We start from the raw sequence: 23,835 nt of genomic DNA, 5'->3' as shown, positions 1-23,835 counted from the left end.
ATAGGGTCAATTTTGTTTTCATGACGACTTTAAATGAGGTGGTTGATAAGGGTATCTAGAAGTGCAGGTTGTTGCCCCTCCCCTTTCTCCTGAGTGGTCAGCCCTTATTTGCCCATGTGAGAAGCTTACGGTGTCACTGAGCTCCAGGCACATGCCTTGCATACCAGCAGATACTCTGCACACAGTTGTTGGGCATACCCCACGTTTTTCAGCCCCGGGGAACGGATTGCTCGCATTCACAGAGAAGCTCGATTGAGGGCAAAAACGACACATGCTCCTTTACCCTGCTCTTGAGAGGTCAAGTCTACGGTCCGTGAACATGTTGTCCAGTTACTCTATTTTGGGCTGACAATTTTAAGGTGGGGGAGGGAGAATAGAAATGAGTGTTGCATTGCATTGTGTCATGCTGAGAAAAATAATTCTTTTTTTTTTCAGTTGTGTCGAATGCATTTGCACATAAATGAATCATAAAATATTTGAATAAGACAACCACTCCTTACAACATAGTGTTCCGACAGCGTCCTCACCCTCTCTTTTTTTCCCCCTGAATTTACGTAAATAAACAACTCTAATATACTTTAAGCCAATAAATAGCTTAACAATATTCAGCCTTACTCCCTAATGTATGAAAGGAGTGGTCCAATTACGCACAATTTGTCACAATTATTTCTATAGGTGTTGGTCATCGTGATGATATTATTTCCTTTGTGTTCTTTACCCAAATCTGTCTGCCTGCATTTGTCTGAATGTTAGTGGCAACGCACAAACAAAAGAAAAATCTTGACCTGCCAGTTTGGCCCCTTCATAGGTGTGGTTATGGTTTCAACCAAAACCCCCTGGAGCTCTCTGACATTCAATAAAAATGGTTTAATCACTCAAAGACATGGCTGTTAATGTTGGAGGATGCAAACAGATACTTAATCTGTTTGGGCATGTTGAGATTCGGTGTTTCTTTTGAATTTCAGTAACTTTTTGCCCTAGGAAATACACTTAGCATGTCAGAGGCTATCGCATCTAAGCTTTGCATCACCTTTAATTTAGCAATCGCTTAGCTTAGCCTAAGGTGAGCTACAGCAGACATTATAACCATCATGGTTTTTTTTCCTTCCATTGTGTTTAAATCACAATTTGAGCGACAGTAAAGACTATTTGAATTAAATACTTAAAAAAAAAATTATAATTCTATTAATCAAAGAATCCTGAAGAAAATGCATTGCGTTTCCACATAAATATGGAGCACAACTGCTTTTAACACTGATAATAATAAGAAATGTTTTTTGAGCAGCAAATCAGCATACTAGAATGATTTCTGAAGGATCATGTGACACTGAAGACTGGAGTAATGCTGAAAATTTAGCTTTACCATCACAGGAATAAATACAATTTTAAAACATTAAAATAGAGAGTAGTCCTTATAAATTGCAATAATATTTCACAACATTACTGTTTTTAGTTTATTAATTTTTTTATCAAATGAATGCTGCATTGGTGAGCATAAGAGATTTCAGAGAAATCTAAGTAAGAGTAAGAGAAATCTTACTGAACATTTTTTTTTTAATTATATGTGTCATATTTTTTTCAAAATAACTTTGCATGGGATAATTTTGCAGAATAATTTCTCTATCTGTTTTCACTGATGGTCAGCGTGTAGAATGCACTTATATCCTCTGTTTGTGCCTGTGTCCAGGTTCAGGCAGCTGCAGCTGGGTTCAGACAGCAGGGTGGCAGAACTGCTTAACCAGGTGAAGCTGAAAAAGTTTGAGTTGGAGCGTTCCCAGATGGTCCAGGAGGAGACCGCCAGGAACCTCAGCCTTTGTCAAATTGAGTGTGAGAAACACCAGAAAAAACTGGAGGCAAGGCTCTATAAAATAAATAAATGTTTCATTTTTGTTAAATCTGTATGGCAAAGATGCCATGTACATGAAACCTCAATAAAGTGATTTCTTTTAGCATCACTGCAAGTTAAAACCTGTCAATTGCTTAGTAGTTAAAGCTGTTAATTCCTTAAAGGAATATTTTAACATTTCTGTCATCTTCTACAACACCATCATGTCATTTCTAACCTGCATGACTTTCATTTTTCCAAGGAACACAAAAAGAGAATTTATTGACCACTCTTTACTATATAGTGAAGTAAATGGGATCTGGGCTGTCAAGCTCCAAAATGATGAATGAAAAGCTGCATGAAAGAATCATAAATGTACCATAAAAGAGGTCCATATGACTGATGTCAAATTTTCCTAACTCTTCTTAAGCTATACATCTATTAATCAGCTTCAGTCGATATTAGACATTTAATTGTCTAAATATTTTTTTAACAAAAAAATTGGTTAAAATGTTAATATTTTGCAATTTTTTTCCACATAAAGATTACCTTTGTTGTTATCTTACTCATAGTTATTCTTTAAAAAACAATTCTTTAAAAATAATCTTTGGCAATTAAATCTCAACATGAATATCCGTATTTTATACTGTACATTTAAAATCAAAAAGAAAGAGATATTCCTTTGTATTTTTTTTGGGATTAATTTTTTTGAATTTTTGCCTTTATTCTGATAATGCAGTTATCAGATATCTTACAGAGAGAAGATAGGAAGCGATGTGGGAGAGAGAGAGAGTGGGGTGGGATCGGGAAAGGAGCCGGGACTCGAACTTGGCTCGCCCGAAGCGCAACCATACATGTCGAAGGGAGGCCTTCATTGGCTCTGACTAGAGAGCTATATACATTTTAAAATGCCTGAGTTAACTTGTAACATTGAAAACAAATTTTTTTTTTTTTTGGTGCTTTTTAGTGATTTATTTCTCTGATCTCTGATTTATTTTTAATTTTATATAAAATATTATAAAATTTGAATATTGTGAAATCCATGAATGGCATTTGCATTAAGCCATTAACAAGTCATATGGACTTATGGAGAGAAGAAAGTATTTAGAATGACATGAGCGTAAATGATAATATAATAACATTTTTTGGGTGATCACTTCATAAATATTACAGTATTCTTTAATTATTACCTATGATTTGATTGAATGACTCTCAACTCATTCGGAGACCAGGCAAGGGTTGAACCCCATACCAGCCTCATAAAATAAGGATTGCACATATTGTTCAGCATCATAAAGCCTATTTGAACATGATATGACACCACCCTTGTTACTCAAGTTCTGTCGTTATATCTTTGTCCTTCTCTTGATCTGTTTATGCAGGTTCTAACAAAAGAGTTTTACGGGCTTCAGACATCATCAGACAAACGCATCACAGAACTGCAAGCCCAGAATTCTGAAAGGCAAGCACGACTGGAGACATACGAGCGATTGGAAAAGGAGCTGGACGATGTTACCATGCAGGCGGCAGAGAGTAAGAAAGGAGACTGATTCAGTCATTGATATTGAAGATCAAAGATAAGATAAGACCAGAACATCAGCAAGGTTGCACACTGAAATTAAATGGTCTTTGAGGCCAAATTTTTCTTAAAGGCCCACTGAAGTGCCTTGGAACGTGCCGCTTCGTATGATGCGTTGATGTAATTTCCACTGAAACAGGAAGCTAAGGCGTAACATATTGAATGGCTCCTCCCCCTTTTCAAATAGCCAATAGCGTTTAGTTTTCCTCACAGACTGCACGTCGTACTTGACAGCACCATGGAAGCGAATCCGAGCGCTGATGATATGTTGGATTCAATAGTAGAGGTGTGAATAAATTCTAGCCATTTCATTCTTAAACAACGTACAGTTGGAAAACAGAATAAAACTCGAGCGTTTGAGCAACCGAACACACATCTCCAACCCATATTGCTCTGTGACGTGTCAACGATCGCTTTGACCAGGTGGTATTTATAGCATAGGGGGCGGGACGCTTTAGATTCTAGAAAGCATTTGATTGGACAGAAGATGTGATGAGAAGCTGAAGTCCACGGTGATGTCATAAAAATCTGTGGTCCGTTTTAGCAGAAGTGAGAGACTGTAAGTTTTGAATGCTTATATCTCCTAAATGTGAATTTTGTCATTGTTTTGGAACACACCAGCTTATCCATATCCTTAAGGCTAACATATTCATACTAAAAGATAAAAAAAAACTTACATTTTAATTTCAAGGGGCCTTTAAATTCTGACATGAGGTTCTTATTTCTGCAAATATGGTCATATATTCTGCACATACAGTATATTCTGCATATACATGTTGATTTAAAGAAATCAAAGCTGTGGTTAAATTAGTGCTGGCGAAGATTCTGTTTTACGACTACTTGTGAAACGGTTCTGCTGCAAAAAACAGTAGTAGTTAAAAGAAAATTGAAACACGCTGTATGTCTTTTTTTCCATTGGTTTTTTGCATGTTCAACATGCCATACTACATCACACCTGATGGTGGTTTGATAAAATGGCCTTAGGGCCTTGTCCTTAAACAACCCTCTTCTAAACGTCAGTGAATATGCTGACACTGAGCTGAGGTGATGTGAAAGGCTGGCCTAGCCAGGTTTTTAACTCCAAGTTAAAAACAGGTTTTTAACATCAAGTCTGCATAGATCAAACTTAAAAAATAATGCCTAGTGCAAGGAATGCCGGATCATTGCCGGATGATACCGCAAGTTGATGCAGTTACTTATTACTGTGATGTTGTTGTCAAGTTAAACTTATCTATCTGCCTTTTTGAATTAATTTTTGATTTTAACGAACTTTTGATATTCGCTTTAACTATTTTTTTATATTCTCTACCGTTCCTGAGAAATACCTCTCATAATTTGACATGCCTGTGTTTGCTGTCTTATTTTACTTAGCTTAGCTTGCTAATTGGTTAACATGCCAGTTACTATACTTTCTAATGTGGCTCTTCAGCTATCAGGTTAACCATAAGCTTCATTAGCAGTTCAGTTAGCTTAGTATGCTAATCGTTTAAAATGCTAAGTAACGCTTCTGTGAACTCATTCTTGCCTTGGAAACTCTCTTCAGCAGCTTGTTGAACGTGCGTCAACCAGTGGCGCACCTATATAAGCAACAAGCACCGAACCTTTCAGGTTGTGGGTTCAACTCCCGTGTGGAACATGCTCAGACCGCAAGAGGTAGTACTGTGGCCTGAAATGGTGCAAAAGTTGATTCTCTTCAAGACATTGTGTCTTTCTGAGAATTATCTAATCTGAATTTAATAAATCTAACGTGATGCATTTAGATAGAAAATCTTCATTTTGAGTTAATTGTCTACTGAACTACTGAAGCTTGTCTTCCAAATGGTACACTGCAATAAGCAACAATCATGTGATCTAAATATTGTGGGGTTGATTCCTGCCTGGTACAACATTATAAGAGTGTGTAATGTTGTGTCACTGCAATTCCCTTATTATCTGGGAAAGCATTGTACTAATTTTCTTCCTCTTGGATTATAAATATGTTTTTCTTCATTCTGTGTTCATTTTCATCTTAACTTCTAAATCGCACACACATTGTAAGAAAAGATAGAAAACTGTTTATAGTCCTATTAGTGCTCTCCCTTCTGGCAATGATGCTTTTTGGGTGGTCTAGACATACTTGCTCTTAAACATACTTTTTTCCTCCTTTTTTGTAGTTGAAAATGAAGATGAGGCAGAGAGGGTGCTGTTTTCATATGGTTATGGTGCAAACATTCCAACAACTGCTAAGAGAAGACTGAAGCAAAGGTGAAGTCTGAGGAGGTCACTCGTCTTTGAAAACCAGAAGCTCATCTTTGTGTTTACTGACTGTTTTTATGTCTGCGTGACTCTAATCATAGGTTTCTGAATGTGTGTGTGTGTAGTGTTCACTTGGCACGTAGGGTTCTGCAGCTGGAGAAACAGAATACGCTGCTTAGAAGAGACCTGGAAAGACATACGGCGCACAGCAGCCAGATCTCTGAAGAGGTGCTGCATTTCACTCTTTTGACAAGAATGCATAGACACATGTACACATACAGTACCATGGGAGTAAAAAATTTGGCAGTAAAAAGCATTTTTTGTGTGTATATATATAAATATTTAAATGGTTTTAATGTACAGCGTATGGAACCACCCGACGCGAAACTGAGTGCATTCAAATATTTGAATGCACAACTAGCCATGGATTATCCCACTTATACCATGGTCATTTGCCATTAGAAAGTGGTTACTGATGTTTGCAGTGCAATATTTGACCGTAAGGGTAATTTTTATTTATTTTTGTCAGTTACAGCTCATTAGATCTTGCATTCTGCCCACTTTGAATCAGACACAGAGATAAAGTAGTGCGAGAGCGAGAGAGATGCACGTGAATGAATTATGGGCAAAAACAATGAGCTCGATAAAGCAATTATTACAAGTTGTGATCATAATGATTACAATATTGGGAAAATTTGTTGGGAAAATATGTTGATTCAGAGTTGACTTCATCTGAAGTCCTTGTAAGAGGCTGGATCCAAACCGGAGCTGGGGTAATCTCTTGTTACCTCAGAATGGGCATACCAAGGTAGAAAAAAAAATTAGCATAGTTGCTGCTATTCATAACACACACATGTGATTGCTTGGCTAAAGAGATCTCTTTAATCTAGATTTAAACTGGGAGAGTGTGTCTGAGCCCCAATCATTATCAGAAAGGCTACCTTTAGCTTTAGTGACGTGTAGCCAATTGTGGTGTCCCATACTCTAAATTTGTGCTCTGCACTTCACACATCCAAGTGCACACACACAGCAGTGAGTATTGAACACCCACAAAAATGCACCCGGAGCAATGGGCAGAATTTCTTTTTTTTTTTTTTTGCTGGTACCTCTCTCAAGGGCTCCTCAGTAATGAGAGTGGAAGAGAGCGCTACCTACATTTCCTGACGGTACTGAGACTCAAACCCGCGACATTCGGGTCACAAGTCTGACTCTCTGGACTTAAGTATCCTAAGCACTACCAGAGTTTTGTGACCTTAAAGGTAAAGTCAAATTTTGTCATCACTTACTCACCCTCAAGTTGTTCCAAACCGGTATGAGTTTCACAAAAGAAGATATTTTAAAGAATGTTGGTAATCTAACAGTTGACGATATCCGTTAAAAATACTCTGGAAATCAATGGCTACTGTCAACTGTTTGGTTACCAATTTTTATTTATTTATTTTTTAACATCTTCTTTTGTGTTAAACAGAAGAAAGAAACACATTGTTTGGAACAACATGAGGGTGAGTAAATTTTTGGGTGAACTATCCCTTTAAAGAGCATGATGGATTCTAGGGCGAAAGAAGATTAGTTAAATACACAGGAGCTAAACCACTGTCGTTTTTGGTCCAATAAGTAATACCTCAGTCTTATCCGAATTTAATAGAAGAAAATTACTGGTCATCCAATATTTCATATCTTTAACACACACTGTCAACTTGGAGAATTTTGAGATTTTATCTGGTCATGATAAAATTAATAACTGAGTATCATCAGCATAACAGTGGAAACTAATTCCATGTTTTTTAATAATATTTCCAAGGGCATGTACATTGAAAATAGCAGAGGGCCTAAAACAGACCCATGCGGCACTCCATAATTTACTGACGTTAGTTTGAATAATTCCCTGTTTAAATAAACTAAATCGCAATAGTCAGATAGGTGCGATCTAAAACACCTTAATGCCTGTCACTGAATACCAGTATAATTTTGTAATTGATCTATGAGTATGTCATGATCAATAGTGTTGAACACAGCACTAAGATATCAAGGCTTGATTTTTAACACTAGTTTTACTTGATCTTAGTGCTGTGTTCAACACTATTGATCATGACATACTCATAGATATTCATAGGTGTTCAGTGACAGGCATTAAGGTGTTTTAGATCGTACCTATCTGACCATTACGATTTTGTTTATATAAACAAGGAATTATTAAAACTAACGTCAGTAAATTATGGAGTGCCGCGTGGGTCTGTTTTAGGCCCTCTGCTATTTTCAATGTACATGCCCTTAGTAATATTATAAAAAAAAAACATGGAATTAGTTTCCACTGTTATACTAATGGTACTCGACCGGTAGCCTGGCTAACGTCAGAACTTTTTCTCATTGAAACGTGGTTCAGAAACCACGTTCATTTTCTCGTATTTGAGGCGTGGTTTACGAATGCCCAGAGCCGTTTATTGGCTGCTACGAATGTCTATCAAATGCGCCTGTACGTAGCTCAATAAAATCGCGCTACGCCCAAGGCAGCATGGGGAAACCCAGGCTACACGACCGGATAAAATCTCAAAATTATCCAAGTTGACACAGTGTGTACTTACTATAGAGTTACGGTTAGGGTTTGGTTTTAGGGTTAGTTGTAATTATGCATAATTTACTGTTATTACTATAGTAAGTACATGTAGTAATGTATCTGTGTCACATTAAAATAAAGTGTTATCTATTTTTTGCAAGAATGAGCACAATTGAATGGACACAACTTTTTCTAGTATTTTAGACATAAATGGAAGATTTGAAATGGGTCTGTAATTTGCCAATTTATTTTGGATTTAGTTGCGGTTACTTAATGAGAGGCTTAATAACGGCCAGCTTGAAGGGTCTTGGAACATGACCCAGAGATAGAGACGGGTTAATAATATTGAGAAGATTTTCAGTTTTTTAGTGGGTATTGGATTCTGGTACTGGTTCAGATGCAATGACAAGTTTATTCTTCCTGTCCTATAGTTGTTATGCATTGCAATTGTTCATGAGGAGTGAAAATTGAGGCTGAATCATAAAACGCTGTTAAACTGTTAAACAATTGTATTTCTGATGCTTTCAATTTTCTCAGGGAAGAAATTCATAAAGTCATTACTACTGTGATGGAATATTCATGCCAGGTGACGTCTGTTTATTTGTTAATATAGCCACTGTACTAAATCAAAACTTTGGATTGTTTTGGTTATGAGTTTGCGGAGATGCTCGGCCCTGGCCTGGAGCTTTTTTATAGCGGGATATACTGTCTTTCCATGCTATTCTAAAGACCTGTAGATAAGTTTGTTTCCATTTGCGCTCTAGATTGCGAGTCTCTCCTTGATAGCATGAGTAATACTGCTGTACCATGGTGCAGTACTTTTCTCTCTAATCTTTTTTTAATCTGAGGGGTGCAACAGTTTCTAATGTACTAGAGAAGATAGAGCCCATACTACTAGTCATTTTATCAAGTTCATTTGTATTTATGGATACACTGAGCAGCTGAGACAGATCAGGGAGGTAATTTGTGAATCTAACTTTTGTGGTTGGTATAATTGTTCTACCTGGTCGATAACGCAGAGTGATATGACAAATATTAGCAGTACGCAGTATGCACGTTACAAGGCAGTGATCAGTGACATCATCTCTTTGCGGTAGAATATTTATATCAGTAAGATCAGTTCTATGCGATATAAATAAATCTAGTTTATGATTAAATGATGAGTGAGTATGGTGATGTTTTTCTTGACCCTAAAGCAATTCTTGAATGTTCAGCTGACAATCAGCACTTTATTGACCTTGACCAATAAGTCTGAGAGAAACATAGGGCACTGGAGATCTATACACAGAAGCCAGAGCAAGAGGTAGCAGGTATTTTTTTCTGATATATAAAAATGTAACATTGAGCACAAGCACTTCAAATAAATTAAACCTGTGTCCTGTTTTCTGAGTAACATTAAGAATATCTTTATAGATTGTTGCAACATCACCACCACGACCAGTCAGATGGGGATTTTAACAGTAGCCTGGTGGAGACTGATATAGTCATTTGGTTTAAGCCAGGTTTCAGTCTGACAGAGTACATCAGTACTATTATCTGTGATCATTTAATTTACAATAACCACCTTAGGCGTGAGCGATCTAATGTTTGGGAGCCCAAGCTTTATAAATTGGTTTTATTCACTCATTTTGTGTTTTTCTGGTTTAATCATGATTCGATTTTGTTTTTGTAGATCTTGTAGTAAATGTATTATTTGACCTCATTATTCGCGGAACAGACACAGTCTCTATAAAATGGACTTCATACTAGGCTTGCTGCGAAAGTCAGTGTTACTGGTGTTACAAAGTTTTTTACCCCCACCGTTATTTAGACTTTTTTTTATAGTAATACAATACAAATCATGTAGTTCAGTTAGAGAACAGACACTAGAGTTAAAATGTCTGCTCAATGCAACGTGAGGCGAACAAGAGTCGCAGCAAATATCAGCAGCAGGAGACAGATTTCATTTAAGACGTGACAAGAGTCACTTGCTGACTTACAAGACGATGGTGGAAGATTTTGTTTCAAATCGAAATTTAAAAGCTGCCATTTGGAAATATTTTGGATTTAAACTCAATGCTAATAAGGAACCTGCAAGGGGTTGGTTGTGTTTTTCTAGTTATTGTTTTTCATTAAGAATAATTCATTAACCCACCATTCAAGCAGTTGCCGCCCCCGAATTGCCGCTAATGTGCACGGGCATTCATAAAGGTCTGCATCCACTGGCGCGAAGCAGAGCGAGCATTTTCAGTTCATTCCTATGGAAGTTGAGCTTCACCGTGCGCATTTTACTTTTGCGTCTCCCAGCCCCCCATCCATCCCCAGTCATACCGGTATTACCGATGTTGTCACACGTCGCTTAACCGGTGGGGACATTTCATCACCATCACATCTCTACTACATGCACACTTCTATCAATTGAGTAGCACAACAAAGACTATGATTTGAGGTTTGACTTGCCCTGAGAACACATTATATCCTATATTAAGATGGCAAAATCAAAAGCTTGAACTGTAGCACCACAGTATAACCTTGCTTTTGTTCATGTTGGTATAAATAATTGTTTGCTTTTGTCTGAGAGGTCACTAAGTGTGTTTCAATAATGTGTTCAGTAATGCTACAAAAGCAAGGGCAAACCTGATCCAGCAGCAGGAGTCACTCATGTACATTTTTTAAAGTCTGTCGGCCAGTCCACCCCAGTGAAATACCAAGTACAGGAGAATGTGCACAAAATAACCATGGCTTTGGATTTCATCCATCCATATGTGCATACACCTAGATCATGTTGTGCAAAACCCATATAACACAAAAAGAGAAATCTAAAAAAATTTGCATCAGTACAGGAATACTTGAATGAATGGGAACTGATGCTGTCAAGCTTGAAAAAGGATTCAAAAGCGCCATAAAAGTATCAGGAAATGTTGTACATTCACCTAGTTTTCTTTGACGTGTTCATGAGAGAAGTCTGATTTGTGAAGAGCTTGTTTATTTTGGGTTGGATCTTTTCAGTCATTGTTCATTTAGTTAATGGGCATGACTTGTTCATTGATATTATTTGTTTATGAATAATTATAACTAATCTATTTACTCAGTGATCCATTCGTAGTGATTAACAGCTCACTGGAGGGGAATATTATCGATGACATGATCTTAAATTTCTCACACAAAAATATTGTAAAATATTTTTATATAAGTCTTTTTGCAATTTTTTAAGCTTTAAAGCCTGTCCCCATTCATTGTAATTGCATTGCAAAAAAAAATATTTGTAGAATTCTTCAAAGTTATTTTTGTGTTTCCTTTTGTGTTCCATGGAGGAATGCATTTGGAAAAAACATGATAATTCAATGATAACAGAATTTAGTTTTGGGTGAAATTCAGAATCTATAGTAATAACTCCAAACCGTGGTACAGAAAGTGTGTTCTAGTCCTGACTGCCTTTCAGATTTCTGTTTCTATTCTATTTGCATTTGTCTTTATAGTAAGCTCAGGGTCAGAGCTCAAACAAAACCACAATCAACCATCTTTGCTTAAAATGGCGATAGAAAAATCTCCCTATAGTTTGAGAAACATTTTGAAATATTGAACCAGTTAGAATAGAAATAGAAAAGAGAACAGCATTTACATTTAACTTGGCGCAATGTCTGTTTTCTGTTTTTAAGTTCTCTCTTTAAATCATCATTGTATTATGTTTGCTTTTACAGATATTCAGTAACAGCAGTATTTGAGTAAGTTCACGAGGTCAGTAATGTGGTTTCAAAAATAGCAGAAAGTACTACAGACTGTAACAGAAACATTCAAGGATCAGCTTTCATCTAAAATAGTGCTTTGGAAAGCCCAACTTCATGCTTTACATGCATACATGCACAGACTCTGCTGTGGGTAAGATAAGAGTTGTTGACAGTTAAAAAAAAAGAAAAAAAAAGTAGATGTTATCACATATTTTTTGGCCTCCTGAATATGCCTTAAAATCAAAGTGCAATAAGATCTCTATAAAATGATATAAATTGATTATGAATATTAAGTATAATATAAAAAGATGCATCACCCTTAAAATGATTTGGAAGGCCCAATTTGTAAAACAGTATTGTGTTAACTTGCACATTGAAAAACATTGTCATTTGACATCTTTGCAGATTCTATAGCCTGATGAGACCATAAGTGAGCTTTTTGGCCATTATTGAACTGGAAGGGCTTATAAACAACATCTTAAAGTCTTAGAGTGTCTATAGCAGATCTCAATTAATGGGTGGACTTTGAAAGGACTCTCCACTAGCTACGTGTTTCCTTGCAACTGGCCTGAGTTTGGAGATACAGAAAAATCAGGTCCATTATAGAGACCAAATGAATGCACAATTACAGCAGAAGCAGGTGCATCTGCTAAATACCGATTTGAATGATTATGCAACGAATGAACTATTACTTTGTCTTTAATAACTGTACAAAAATGAAATTGACTGATTTGTAGCTATTTATTTTCACTTTAATATTAAAGAATATTTTTCTGATCAAAATTGCCAAATTAAATCCTCAACGGTTTACAGTATATTGTAAAACAATAAACAAAGGGGAGGAAGTATATTTTTTTAGTAGTTACTGTTAATTAAATAAAACTCTATGCATGTCTCTTTAAAATGTACAGAAGCTGCTAAAAAGTCCAACCCTTGCACTTTTGAGCTGTTAGTCATCAATTAGTCAGCACGTAATTGGTTTCACTAGGTGATTTAAAGCATATCAGCTGCTAATAACTTAGATAGAATACATAGCATATGATAGTGCTTCGTGAACAGTTATCAATGTATATTACATGTGATAATATGAACAGTATTCACTGGAACATAAGTTAACAACAGACTTACTGCGATAGCACAATCTTTTTTTATATTTTTTTTAGGCTAATCCAAACCTATTCGATTGTATTGTCAACAAGGAATCTCTTTCCTAATTGTTGTTCAGTCCTAGGTTGCAATAAAAAAAAATGCAATCAAGATGACCCTATGTTCTTGCACTGAATTACACTGTTTACAATGGAAAATGCTAGGAAGATCTTATTTATTATACATTAAGACATTTAACACTTTAGCCTGTTTACGTTTATACAACTACAGCATAAAAATAAATCAAATCACAAGAACTGACAAATATACACCAAAATGGGGCATACAGAATGATGTAGTTTAGAATAGCTACTGTATTGTTATATACTGTAAAGTAAATATGGTATTTAGAAGGAAAATGTATCTGGTCCTGATGTTCTTGATGTTCTCTGGTGCACTTTAAGAGTTCAAAATTAAGAGCTCCAACCCATATTCAGTGTGCAAATTGAACAAAGAAATAGTCAGTGCATTGACTTCTGCCTGAACCTTAAAGGAGACTCAAACCGCTTTTAGTTGTAATATAGTGTCTCAGTCTACATTACACTGCATACTACTACTACTACTACTACTACTACTACTACTACTACTACTAATACTACTACTACTTCTACTACTACTACTAATAATAATAATAATAATAAAAGCAACAATAATGTTATAATCGTATTACTATGACAGTAATAGCAATATATTGTAAAACAAATGCACTGACAAATAAATAAAACTTTCATAATTAGTTTTGTCCTAATTTCTATACATGCAAGAGATAAACTTGTGAGCTTTTATTTTGACGGAAACAGTCAAGCTTTTATTTTGGTGGAAAACAAGTTTACAAACGCGTCTCATTACAAATCTAGTGAAATGCTGTAATCGTCAACTATGCAAATGTGGAAATAATGCATAACTATGTTACATCGCATGAGTGCGCACTTCTCTCTTTGCGCAGCGCAGTCAGACAGTCTTTTATGATTATGAAAACTATTTTAGTTTGTTTGACAGCAATGGTGCAAACGCGACATTACAGACCTTTTATGTTATTATGAGAAGTTTAAATATATTTTCCGGCCGCCACAGTCTAGTTGCTGAATGGGAAGCACTGAGATCTATTTGTGGCTGTCAATGTTAATATTGTGGAGAGCTGCCACAAATAAATCAATGTATGGGAAACACTGCTAGCGATACGTAGCTATTCATTTATGAAATCCACATTCCAATTAGAATGACATGGTTAATTTCCAGCAATGCTATACCTTTTTTTTGGGGCAATTAGTAGTTAAATTACTGTTAATTGTAGTGGGTATCTCTCCAGTGGGGTTAGTGACGTTACCCAGAAGACAGGTCTCTGGTTCTTGGAAAGACAATTCCTTGAATTTAGTCTTGTACCCGAGCATATGAACATTATTATTTCAGTGAATAATTCCAAAAGACTTGAATCAGTTACTGAATCCATATCTGACTCTCTTACTGAACATCTTACTGTGACTCATTACTTTGGTGTAAATGTCTCAAAATGAATGTACTTCATCTTTGTGAAAATTAAATCAGTATCATTACTTAACCAGAATTTAATCTCCACTGGGTTTTGGGTTAACCTTCAGAAGGTCTTGTTCGTTGTACAATGGCATTAAAAAACCTCATTACATTAATTATAATTTGGTTTATGCTGCTCAAATAGTGAACCCCCATCCTTATTGCAGTGTTCAAAACAATTATTTGATCTGCCCATATTTTGACATTTCTATTATGTAAAAAAAAAAAAAGCATGGCCAATCTGTTTTCCCATAACGGTGTTATGTACATCAGCTGAAGTCTTCTCCACATATTAATAATCAAGAAAATGCAAAAATAATTTTCTCTAGGTTTTCAATATTTTGCCATGATAATAGAGTGTCACTTACACTTTCACATGCTGAAATTTTTTTTTTGCCATCAGAGGAATACAATGTATTATAAACTATTTTGAAATAGAAAACCGTTATTTTAAATGGTAATAATGTTTCACAATATTAGTGTTTTACATGCAGCCTTTGTGAGCATAATAAAAAATTAAAAAAATCCAAATATTTGATGTGGTGTACAGTGGTGTACATCTGCACCATATACAGTATCTAGTTTGGGCTGCCTAATCATGCTTATTTAAATTGGGAAGTCTTAGACAAATTTCCTAGGGATTTTACAATAGCCCCTTCACAGCATTCCCGGTAAATTGCCGTAAAATGCAGAGAATTACTTTACTGGTAAATACACAAAAATGCTGTTCACACAAGCAATGGCATTCCCGCTTTTTACCGGTAAGAGACAATTCTCACATCAGCTCCAAAATACAGGTAAATTCTGTGATGTCAGTCATCGGAAGTGATCTTTAAACGCTGCGCCGTTGTCTTCATCCGCCCGCATGTGAAGAAGCGCTTTTGTTTCACTATCTGTTCAATTTAACAAAAACGTCTGAGTGAAAGGCATAAGGGGATGATCAAACAGAATGCGCTTAAAAACACGAGACGTGCATAAAAGTATCCAACTGCGGAGCCGCACCGCTGATGAGTGGAAACGAAGGCTGGGTCTCAAGCGCGACACCTTAAAAAAGCTGTGAGATGTGGCGCATCGGTCAAAGATGATCATCTAGCGTATATTTAAATAGAAAAACTATTAAAAAGTTTACTGTAAACAGTGCTGAGTAATCACATCACCTCTATAAGAACTTTATGATTGGCCCAAAGCAGACTTCTTTCATCAGCGTGTTCTTAACTCGTATGTGATCATACCGGTCATCTTCATTCTGTGTTCACACAGAGCACATTACCAGTTATTTACCTATCTGGTAAATTGCCTGAACCAGTTTACCGGTCATTTTGAAAAGGTCCTGTTCACACATAATCTCTTATCGGTAATTTACCAGTAAAGACTGTATGTGTGAAAGGGGCTAATCGACACATCAGTGCCCCGAAAGACAAAGAATCATAAACTGAATAACAAAATCACAAAAAATAATTTTTTTTTTTTTATTCGGTGCGCTTCCATCAAGTTGTTAGAGCGGATGACAGTGGTATTGGTAACCTAGTAACCAACAGTAAATAAAACACTATCAGTGGAAACAGACTATTAGTCACGTGGGTTTAATGTTTGCTACGTCAGCATTAATTCGGCTAATGGGTTTCCATCTCCCACTATTCGCATTAACTCTTTTTCGCACAAGACAAAAACCACGTCAAGCGAGCGTAAAAACTTTTTGTGATTTTATTTTATTTTTCTCTTTGTTTTTTTGTTTTTTGTTTTTTTTGGCGATTACTTCAAAATGTGCTTAAAAATAGGGTGATGGAAACATAGCTACTGGTACTTTTTGTAGAAACTGAACACATATAGGATATTTATTTTGATTACATTCAATTGTACTGGATCCAGAGATATATAAATACATATAAAATATTATATATACAGTAAATCCTGTAAATGAGAGACACAGTCGTCCGGATTAGTTTGAATCAGCTTTTAATAATAAAGAGGCATCACAAGTCTATACTTGTTCCTTTCTGCCCTTTTACACCACATTGTAACCCTGGTACATGCTGTTCTTGGCCCAAAGTAAAAAGATTCATGAATTAATGAATAGATCTACTCTTTTAACAAGGGGTAATAATATATTGTCACCAAAGTAATTATCATTGTCTTATTGGGAGGGTGCTGAGATAAAAAGTACGGAACGGTGTTGTTACCTGATCAGTTGGTCTGGCGCACCAGGCTAATTAGGAATGGCCGGAGGGAGGAAAGCTTAATTGCATCTTTCAAAACTACCCAAGAAAAAAAATAACTTTATATAAATGACTTGTTCCTCAGACATAACATCTGAGCTTTTCCTTTCATTGACGTTTAAAGCTGTCATTACAAGATCATAGCAGACCGTAACTGTCATGCTTGGTGTTCTCACAAAGCACCTGAAACATCAATGTGTTGATGTACTGTATTTGGCCCGTACGCGTATGCCGTGTTTACATTCATCACGTTTCTTAGTCACGTGTTTCATCCCTTGCAGGAATAAAGTGATCGCCCTTTTCCTTTGCCCTATGAGACACACTCCGGCTTATCCTCAGCCAATTGGAAGAGCCGTTGAGCATTGTTAATGAGTTTACCGTGAACCTGGCCTCCGCTTTTAGCAAACAGACCTTTATATGTCAGACATGACTGATTGGCACTTGAATGTCTTTGTTATTCACTGAGGAAGAAAACCAAGTTTTCTTTACAAAATTCCTTTAGATTGCTCACTTAGCCACCCACACAGCAGCAGCCTCACATTGCATGCAGACTTTTACCAACCCCACCCTGCTACAAAAGCCAAGAGATAGCAGAGATCTTACCTGTGAACTGGTCCACAAGCCAATCTTCTGTTTCACGCTCTCTATCTTATCATTCTTCACAGTCACTGACTGATGGCTTGACATAATGTAATGCCAGACAGGATTGTAACTGATCGGTTAAAGGACTGCACTTTAGATACTGTATGTCCTTTTGATAAGTATAACCAGCTCATGTATTCCTAAAATAAGGTGTTTTGCTATATCCTATTAGCAAAAGTATTTACTACAAAGTAATAAATCCCCTAGACAGTCTTTATAATACACTTCCATTCAAAAGTTTGGGTTTGGTAATATTTTTCAATGTTTTGGAAGAAGTCTCTTATGCTCACCAATGCTGAATTTTTTTATCAAACATATAGTGATATAATATAACCAGTATCATTGTGAAATATTATTTCAATTTAAAACAACTGTTTTCTACATTAATACATACAATTTTTAAATGTATTTCTCTGATGGAAAAACTGACTTTTCAGTAGCCATAAGCTGTGTCTGAAACCGCTCACTCGTTCACTCATTCACTAATCCCTACATAGTGAATGGCAGTTGAGTGCACTACATCAGCAAAGAGTGAACGAAAATGAGTGAGCGAATTCGGACGCTGACATAATTATCACGCGCCAGAGAGCTCGGACAATTTCGTCATAAACATTACTTACCCATCTTTGATATTTCCTTTTTTGGCTGTATGAATTGTATGTATGTATTTTTCACATTTATTGCGTTATTTGATTAAAAAAAAAGACTTGCTTGTCATATTTATTTACTTTTTACATTTATATGTGAAAATAAAAGAGAACAAAACACTACACAACACATTTGTTTATTCAAATATAGATATAACGGTATATATATATATATAAATACATAAAACTGTCCAAAAAAAACCCCCTCCGTTATTTAAACATTACTTTCATTACTTTCGCGGGGTTTCCAGTCAGTCAAATGATTGTTAAGTGTCCTTCAAATGATTGTTTTCTATCTCGCGTGCGCCGTTGCCATGGTGACATTGTTGCCGTCCGTCATATTTATTTTTCATTCGCGCTCTATCGCCTTATCGTGTTGGATTGTGGGAAATAGTGTCTCAGCAAGTGTACATCGGATGTACACTCGAATTCAGAGAGGATTGTGGGTAAAAGTAGTGAACGAATGTAGGGAATGATGTCGTTCACTCAGAATTCGGACACCACTACAAAATGGCCGACACCCTAAATAGTGCACTATATAGTGGATAGGGAGCGATTTCAGACACAGCTATAGTCTTCAGTGTCACATGATCCTTCAGAAATCATTCTAAATGCTGATTTGGTGGCCAAGAAACATTTATTATCATTATCACCTTTTAAAAAGGGTTGTGACACTTAATAATTTTTGTGGAAAATCATGATGCATTTTTTCAGGATTCCTTGATTAATAGAAAGTTTAAAAGAACGGCATTTATTTGAAGTATTTACTGTCACATTCAGTCAATTTAATGCATCCTTGTTGAATATATGTGTTAAATTGTAAAAAAAAAAAAAATGTATACTGACTATTAAATGGTATGTATGCGTGTGTACATATTTTATATATTAAAAGTAAAAATGCTACATGTAAATTCAAGCATTAAATATGGATATTCATGTTGAGATCATTGACGTTTGGAAAAATATGTTAAAAAGTATTATTAAAATATATACCATTAAATTAGATGTCTAGTATTGGCCTACAATATATGGAATAGAAGCCAAAAACCAGTAAGCTACTATCATACATCCCTATAAGAAATTATGTGAAATATTATATATATAAATTTTTTTTGTTTTACTTTCTTTCAGTTGGAGGCAGCCAACCAGCTTCTTCAGCAGGCCCAGCAGCCACACAGCTACCTGATTGAGACCGTACGGCAGAGAGACACCCAGATCCACACACTGAAAGACCGTCTCACGCGGTTAGAAGAGGAAGTGAGGTAAAGGAGAAGTAAATAAGCACCACAGATTTACCGATACATCCTTTTTTTATATAACAGCACCATATGAAATCTTTACAAAGCTTTTATTTTGAAAGGATATAGGTGGAGTCTTAATAGAACCATTGCCTTTGTTTTGTAACAATGGTCGCAACGGTTTTTGATTGCTAATTTGTTCCAAAGTATGCAGTTGTATTGACTGAGGAAAGATATCTAAATACATTCCACTTCATTGAGGAGCAAAGGTAATGCACATGCTCACCTGACAGCTTCTTAGTTGGAGTATACGTGCGTGCATTCAAGGGGAGCTGGAATGGATGCCTTTTTTTATTTTTATAACTTTTTCTTGGCTGTGTCACATATCAATGACAGATATAATTACTTACCTCGATATGCAAAGCAGGTTTTCGATGTACTCATGGGGTTAATGTGAAAAATATGCAAATTGCTCATCAAAATTTCAGCATCTATCAGCTTTTATTAGAAGGCTACTTGTGGCCAGGGGGACTGTTTTTTCATAGGCACATGACGGCATCAAATTTGCATATAACGATCATTGCTGAAGCTTTGGTCACAGCGTGTTGAATTATGGCTGCATTTCTGCGGTTCCATCAGTGCCATCTACGCTGCATCTGAAATCCAATACTTCCCTATTATATAGTATGCGAATAAACAGTAGTATGCCCGAATGCATAGTGTTCGGAAAAACAGTACATTTTTTAAGTAAAGTATTTTTAAAAGGCATTTCAAAAAATCTAAATATCTCATATTAAGTAATTATTAATGGTATTTTGAAGTCCGTACGATAACAATATTGTGCATGTTCATTATCGCAATATGTCGTGTTACTGTCTATTCTTGCTAAGGAAAATGTCCAAACTTTACCTCTCTACTGAACTGATGGCGAGATTAGTCTTTGGTGAATGTTGCCTGTCCTGTGGAAACAGGTGCTGTGCAGTCAGTGAGGTGTATGAAATTCATTTATTGCCCGTTTGATTTCACATTACTTTTATTTGAAGAGGTTTTTTCTTAACTGCTTCTGATAAGCCCTACAGGTTGTGTTTGTTTACAGCTCAGTGGTTAATTCTGTACAAATGGACTCTCAGATATAAATTCCTTCAACTCACTGTGTTTGTCACCACTCATTACTCACGCGATATGTATGACAGAGGTATTTCTGTTGAAAAACAGTTTTTGTCATGTAGGACCTTCAGTGCTGCATTTCACACGAGGCACTGGTGACTTTTAAACGCATGTAGGTTGATTAAAAGACACTAGTTATGTTTCCATCCAAAGTTGTGAATTTGACTTGTGCAAAATTGAAATATCGCATAAATCAATGGAATAAAGATCCAGCGAGTCAAAGAGAACAAAATTGTCACTTTCTGATAAACTGGTGCCAAATATCACCATGAAAAATGTAAGTTCCTGCAGTAGGAGAAGCTACTGTGGGTCTTTTTTCGTATATAATAATAAATGACTTGCGCCTCAAAGCGCTCAGACGAAACACAATAAACACGGTAATGTTATCTTGCTTTCGGAGGTTTGGGAACAGTCATGCAAGACAGTTTTGTGAGGTAATTTATACCGAACCATTTTGATGAAAGTCACATGACTTTTTTAAATGCGCATCAAGGAATTTATTAAGTAAATGTGTTTCCATAGTAGTTTATGTGCATGATTTCTTATCAGATAAAAAAGTATCCTCCTTAATTGAGCGCAGATGTGTTTTATACACATTTGTAGAATTTATGCACGCCATTCCCATTCATCATTTTTTTTAATGCAACATCCCCAAATCTGCATAAAAATAGATAGATGGAAACATATGTCTCATGTGTTTGTATTGAATTGTTTGCAGTTATTTACATTTCACTTACAGTATCTGCTGTAACTTCTTAATTTCATATTGTTTATTGAAACAAAAAAATTGTTCACATAAATATGATTTAATATTTGTTACTGCACATATTTCTGTATATGGATAGGACACACACACACACATATATATATTATATAGTTAAAAATAATTGATTGGTAGAGACTTCAATGGGTTAAGTAAGTCAGGAAAAAAAATGTGATAGATGTCAAAATATTTTATGAATTACTAATCAGACTTGTCAGGGTTCAAGACCATTTCTCTTACAGTCGTTTTGAATTTTCACAGTGCGCTGCGGAAAGAGAAGAATGCACTTCTGCAGGTGAAAAACAACATGGCTGCTGATTTGGAGAGACTCCTGAACCACAGAGAGGTAATTTCTGTGTCAGCTGATTAAAAAGAATTTAGAGTTTTAAGTTTTTTCAAGAAGAAATACAATTTAAATTAGAAAGAACAGAATTTAAATCAGGTAGTTTTTTATTAAGTATTATTCCTTTTACGATTTCCTTGCTTATTGTTGTAAATTATACCAAACCCAACATTTAGATTTGGGTGTGTTAGTTTGGCCAGATCAGTGTATTCCACAATACAAATAAATAAATAAGTGACATTTTGTCTTGGGTGGACAGTTTTACACGATTAAGTTGCAACATTGTGAGTCATACATGAAGTACTGTGCTGTATTTAATTATGTTTTTTATATGCTTTAATGACAGTATATTAATCTATAATTTTACAATTGCAGTGGCATTTCCATCCAAAATGGAATTCATCAATGTTAAGGCCTGTCTTGATTTATTGATTTATTTAGTTTATCATTTCACACAAGGTCTAAATCAAAGGAGGACCTTAAAAAGATTTTATTTTATTTTTATTTTATTTGACTGACTGGCTTTTGTGTCCGTGGCGTTACATTATTACAGTAAACAGATCTTAGTAGCCACTAACCACTGACTAACTTCATGAGAAAGTTACATTTCATGATGAAGGCAAGTATTATAGTATTATAAAATACAGAAGTGGTTTGATGAAGAACCTATTATAACTGGCATCATGGGGTGACACTACTGACAGTTCAAAATGACCATTCAAAAACCCTGAAACTGTAACATATTGTAAATACAGAATAACATTACTGATTGTTCAGTCAGAATCTCCCACATTACCTTTTTTTCTGTTTTCCATGAGTAATTGCATTTTTTTTTCTATTCAAATTCATTCTACATTTTAATAGTTTTAGTCTGTCAAATAAAATCTTTTTTGCTTGATTCATATCTTTTTAAAGTGGAAAGTGGTCCACTTTGTTCCATTTTAAAGCAGTTTCATGCATATTTGGATGCTTTTAGAGAGTTCAGTAGAGAAGTAGTCAATAAGTATTAATAAAATAATACTACTCCAAGGTACTTAATTAAAACCAGCTTTTGTGTGCAACATTATCATACATTGTCCATTAAAAGTGTCCACACGTGACCATGTAAGAGAGACGTTCCCACATACACTAGCACACAGTCTAGTCTAGGTGTGTCCTCTTCAATTGTCATCCAGCCTGCCATTCCAAATAGTGGTTACACTGCGTACCTAACATTTACTCTCTTAAGATCTCTTGCTCTCTCATATCTTCATCTGAAAGCATCTTATGCAAATTCGGACGCTTCAGGTCCAGTAATTGATTGACGGATGCCTCAGTTTTGTATGTGTTGGATGCCTTAAGTACAGCTCAGTTCAGTTGTGACAACAACTTTCCAAGAGGTTTCTGAGATGCACTCAGTAACTAGAAAATCCAGTCTCTCGGGTCAACTGTTTCCCATGCTCAAGTCATTAGACTAGTAATAACCTTGCAACTTGTGGTTGTTTTTGATGACATACCGCTAATAGATTGCCTCATTGAGGGAAACTGATGTGTCACGCCATAATCTACTTGACCAATGGGTTCTGAATTTAGTTTTTTGAAAGACGCGGTAGGAAACGAAGAACGAGAAGTCAGTGCATGGTATACATTTTTGTGAAAAATGTCCTTTGGTTTGGTTGACTAATTTACTAATTTCCAATAGCATTTATATTAAATGAATGGAGTGATCTTGAATCTGCTCTATTGAAAGGCGCATGAAGGTACACTACACCTCTTCTGACATTCTGAACTCTCTGAATATTAAGGGCAGGGTGTAACTGATTAAGCACCAGTGCAATATGGAGCTATTTTCAACCAAATACTGCTGGCACACACTGTGCCGACTTCACAACTTCCAGTGGCATGTTGGCAGAAAGCATGCAATCCTCACAGACAGCTGCTCCTCACTGGTGCTTTTTGGCATGCCAGCGCATATGGTCGTGCAGTGATAAATAGAAATATTGAATGACTCTTGCGCATCGGGCTGATCTCCATTCGCCGCTGAAGCGGGTGGTCATGTGCTAGCAGGGGATGTTTTACATTGCCGTCGTACGCTAGAATAGTAACCGTTCACGAATAATAACAGGTTTTTTTTTTTTTTTTTTTTTTTTTTGCTAAGTTACATTTCTTTCAGCAGTCTTTTCTGTACATTTTTGTAAAACATTCCTGTTGCGTAATATGGAATGTCTGTCTCGTTTTCCCCCATTGTATTTTAAGACTGAAAG

The 23,835-nt window shown here is 35.9% G+C and overlaps 1 protein-coding gene and 1 long non-coding RNA gene across 4 annotated transcripts in view; one reads left to right on the top strand and one right to left on the bottom strand.

Annotated features, from left to right (window-relative positions):
- The window catches only part of pibf1 (progesterone immunomodulatory binding factor 1), a 47,974-nt gene that overhangs the window by 19,421 nt on the left and 4,718 nt on the right, over window positions 1-23,835 (top strand). For all 3 annotated transcript variants that reach the window (XM_082164021.1, XM_082164020.1, XM_082164022.1), the window contains 6 exons: window positions 1,688-1,853; window positions 3,208-3,358; window positions 5,558-5,648; window positions 5,765-5,867; window positions 19,213-19,343; window positions 21,511-21,595. In XM_082164021.1, coding sequence (XP_082020147.1) covers window positions 1,688-1,853; window positions 3,208-3,358; window positions 5,558-5,648; window positions 5,765-5,867; window positions 19,213-19,343; window positions 21,511-21,595 — 727 coding nt within the window. The remainder of the gene's footprint in view (window positions 1-1,687; window positions 1,854-3,207; window positions 3,359-5,557; window positions 5,649-5,764; window positions 5,868-19,212; window positions 19,344-21,510; window positions 21,596-23,835) is intronic.
- LOC309494655 lies at window positions 12,086-15,958 on the bottom strand. The gene is made up of 2 exons (XR_014204430.1): window positions 13,695-15,958; window positions 12,086-13,599 (listed from the first exon to the last, which is right to left on the bottom strand). It is a non-coding gene; the product is annotated as an uncharacterized lncRNA (long non-coding RNA).

The sequence above is a fragment of the Leuciscus leuciscus genome (genome assembly GCF_965113295.1).
Source record: "Leuciscus leuciscus genome assembly, chromosome: 3".
Lineage (NCBI taxonomy): Eukaryota > Metazoa > Chordata > Actinopteri > Cypriniformes > Leuciscidae > Leuciscus > Leuciscus leuciscus.
Note: the sequence above shows the minus strand (reverse complement) of the source record. Positions and strands in the feature narration are given on the sequence as shown.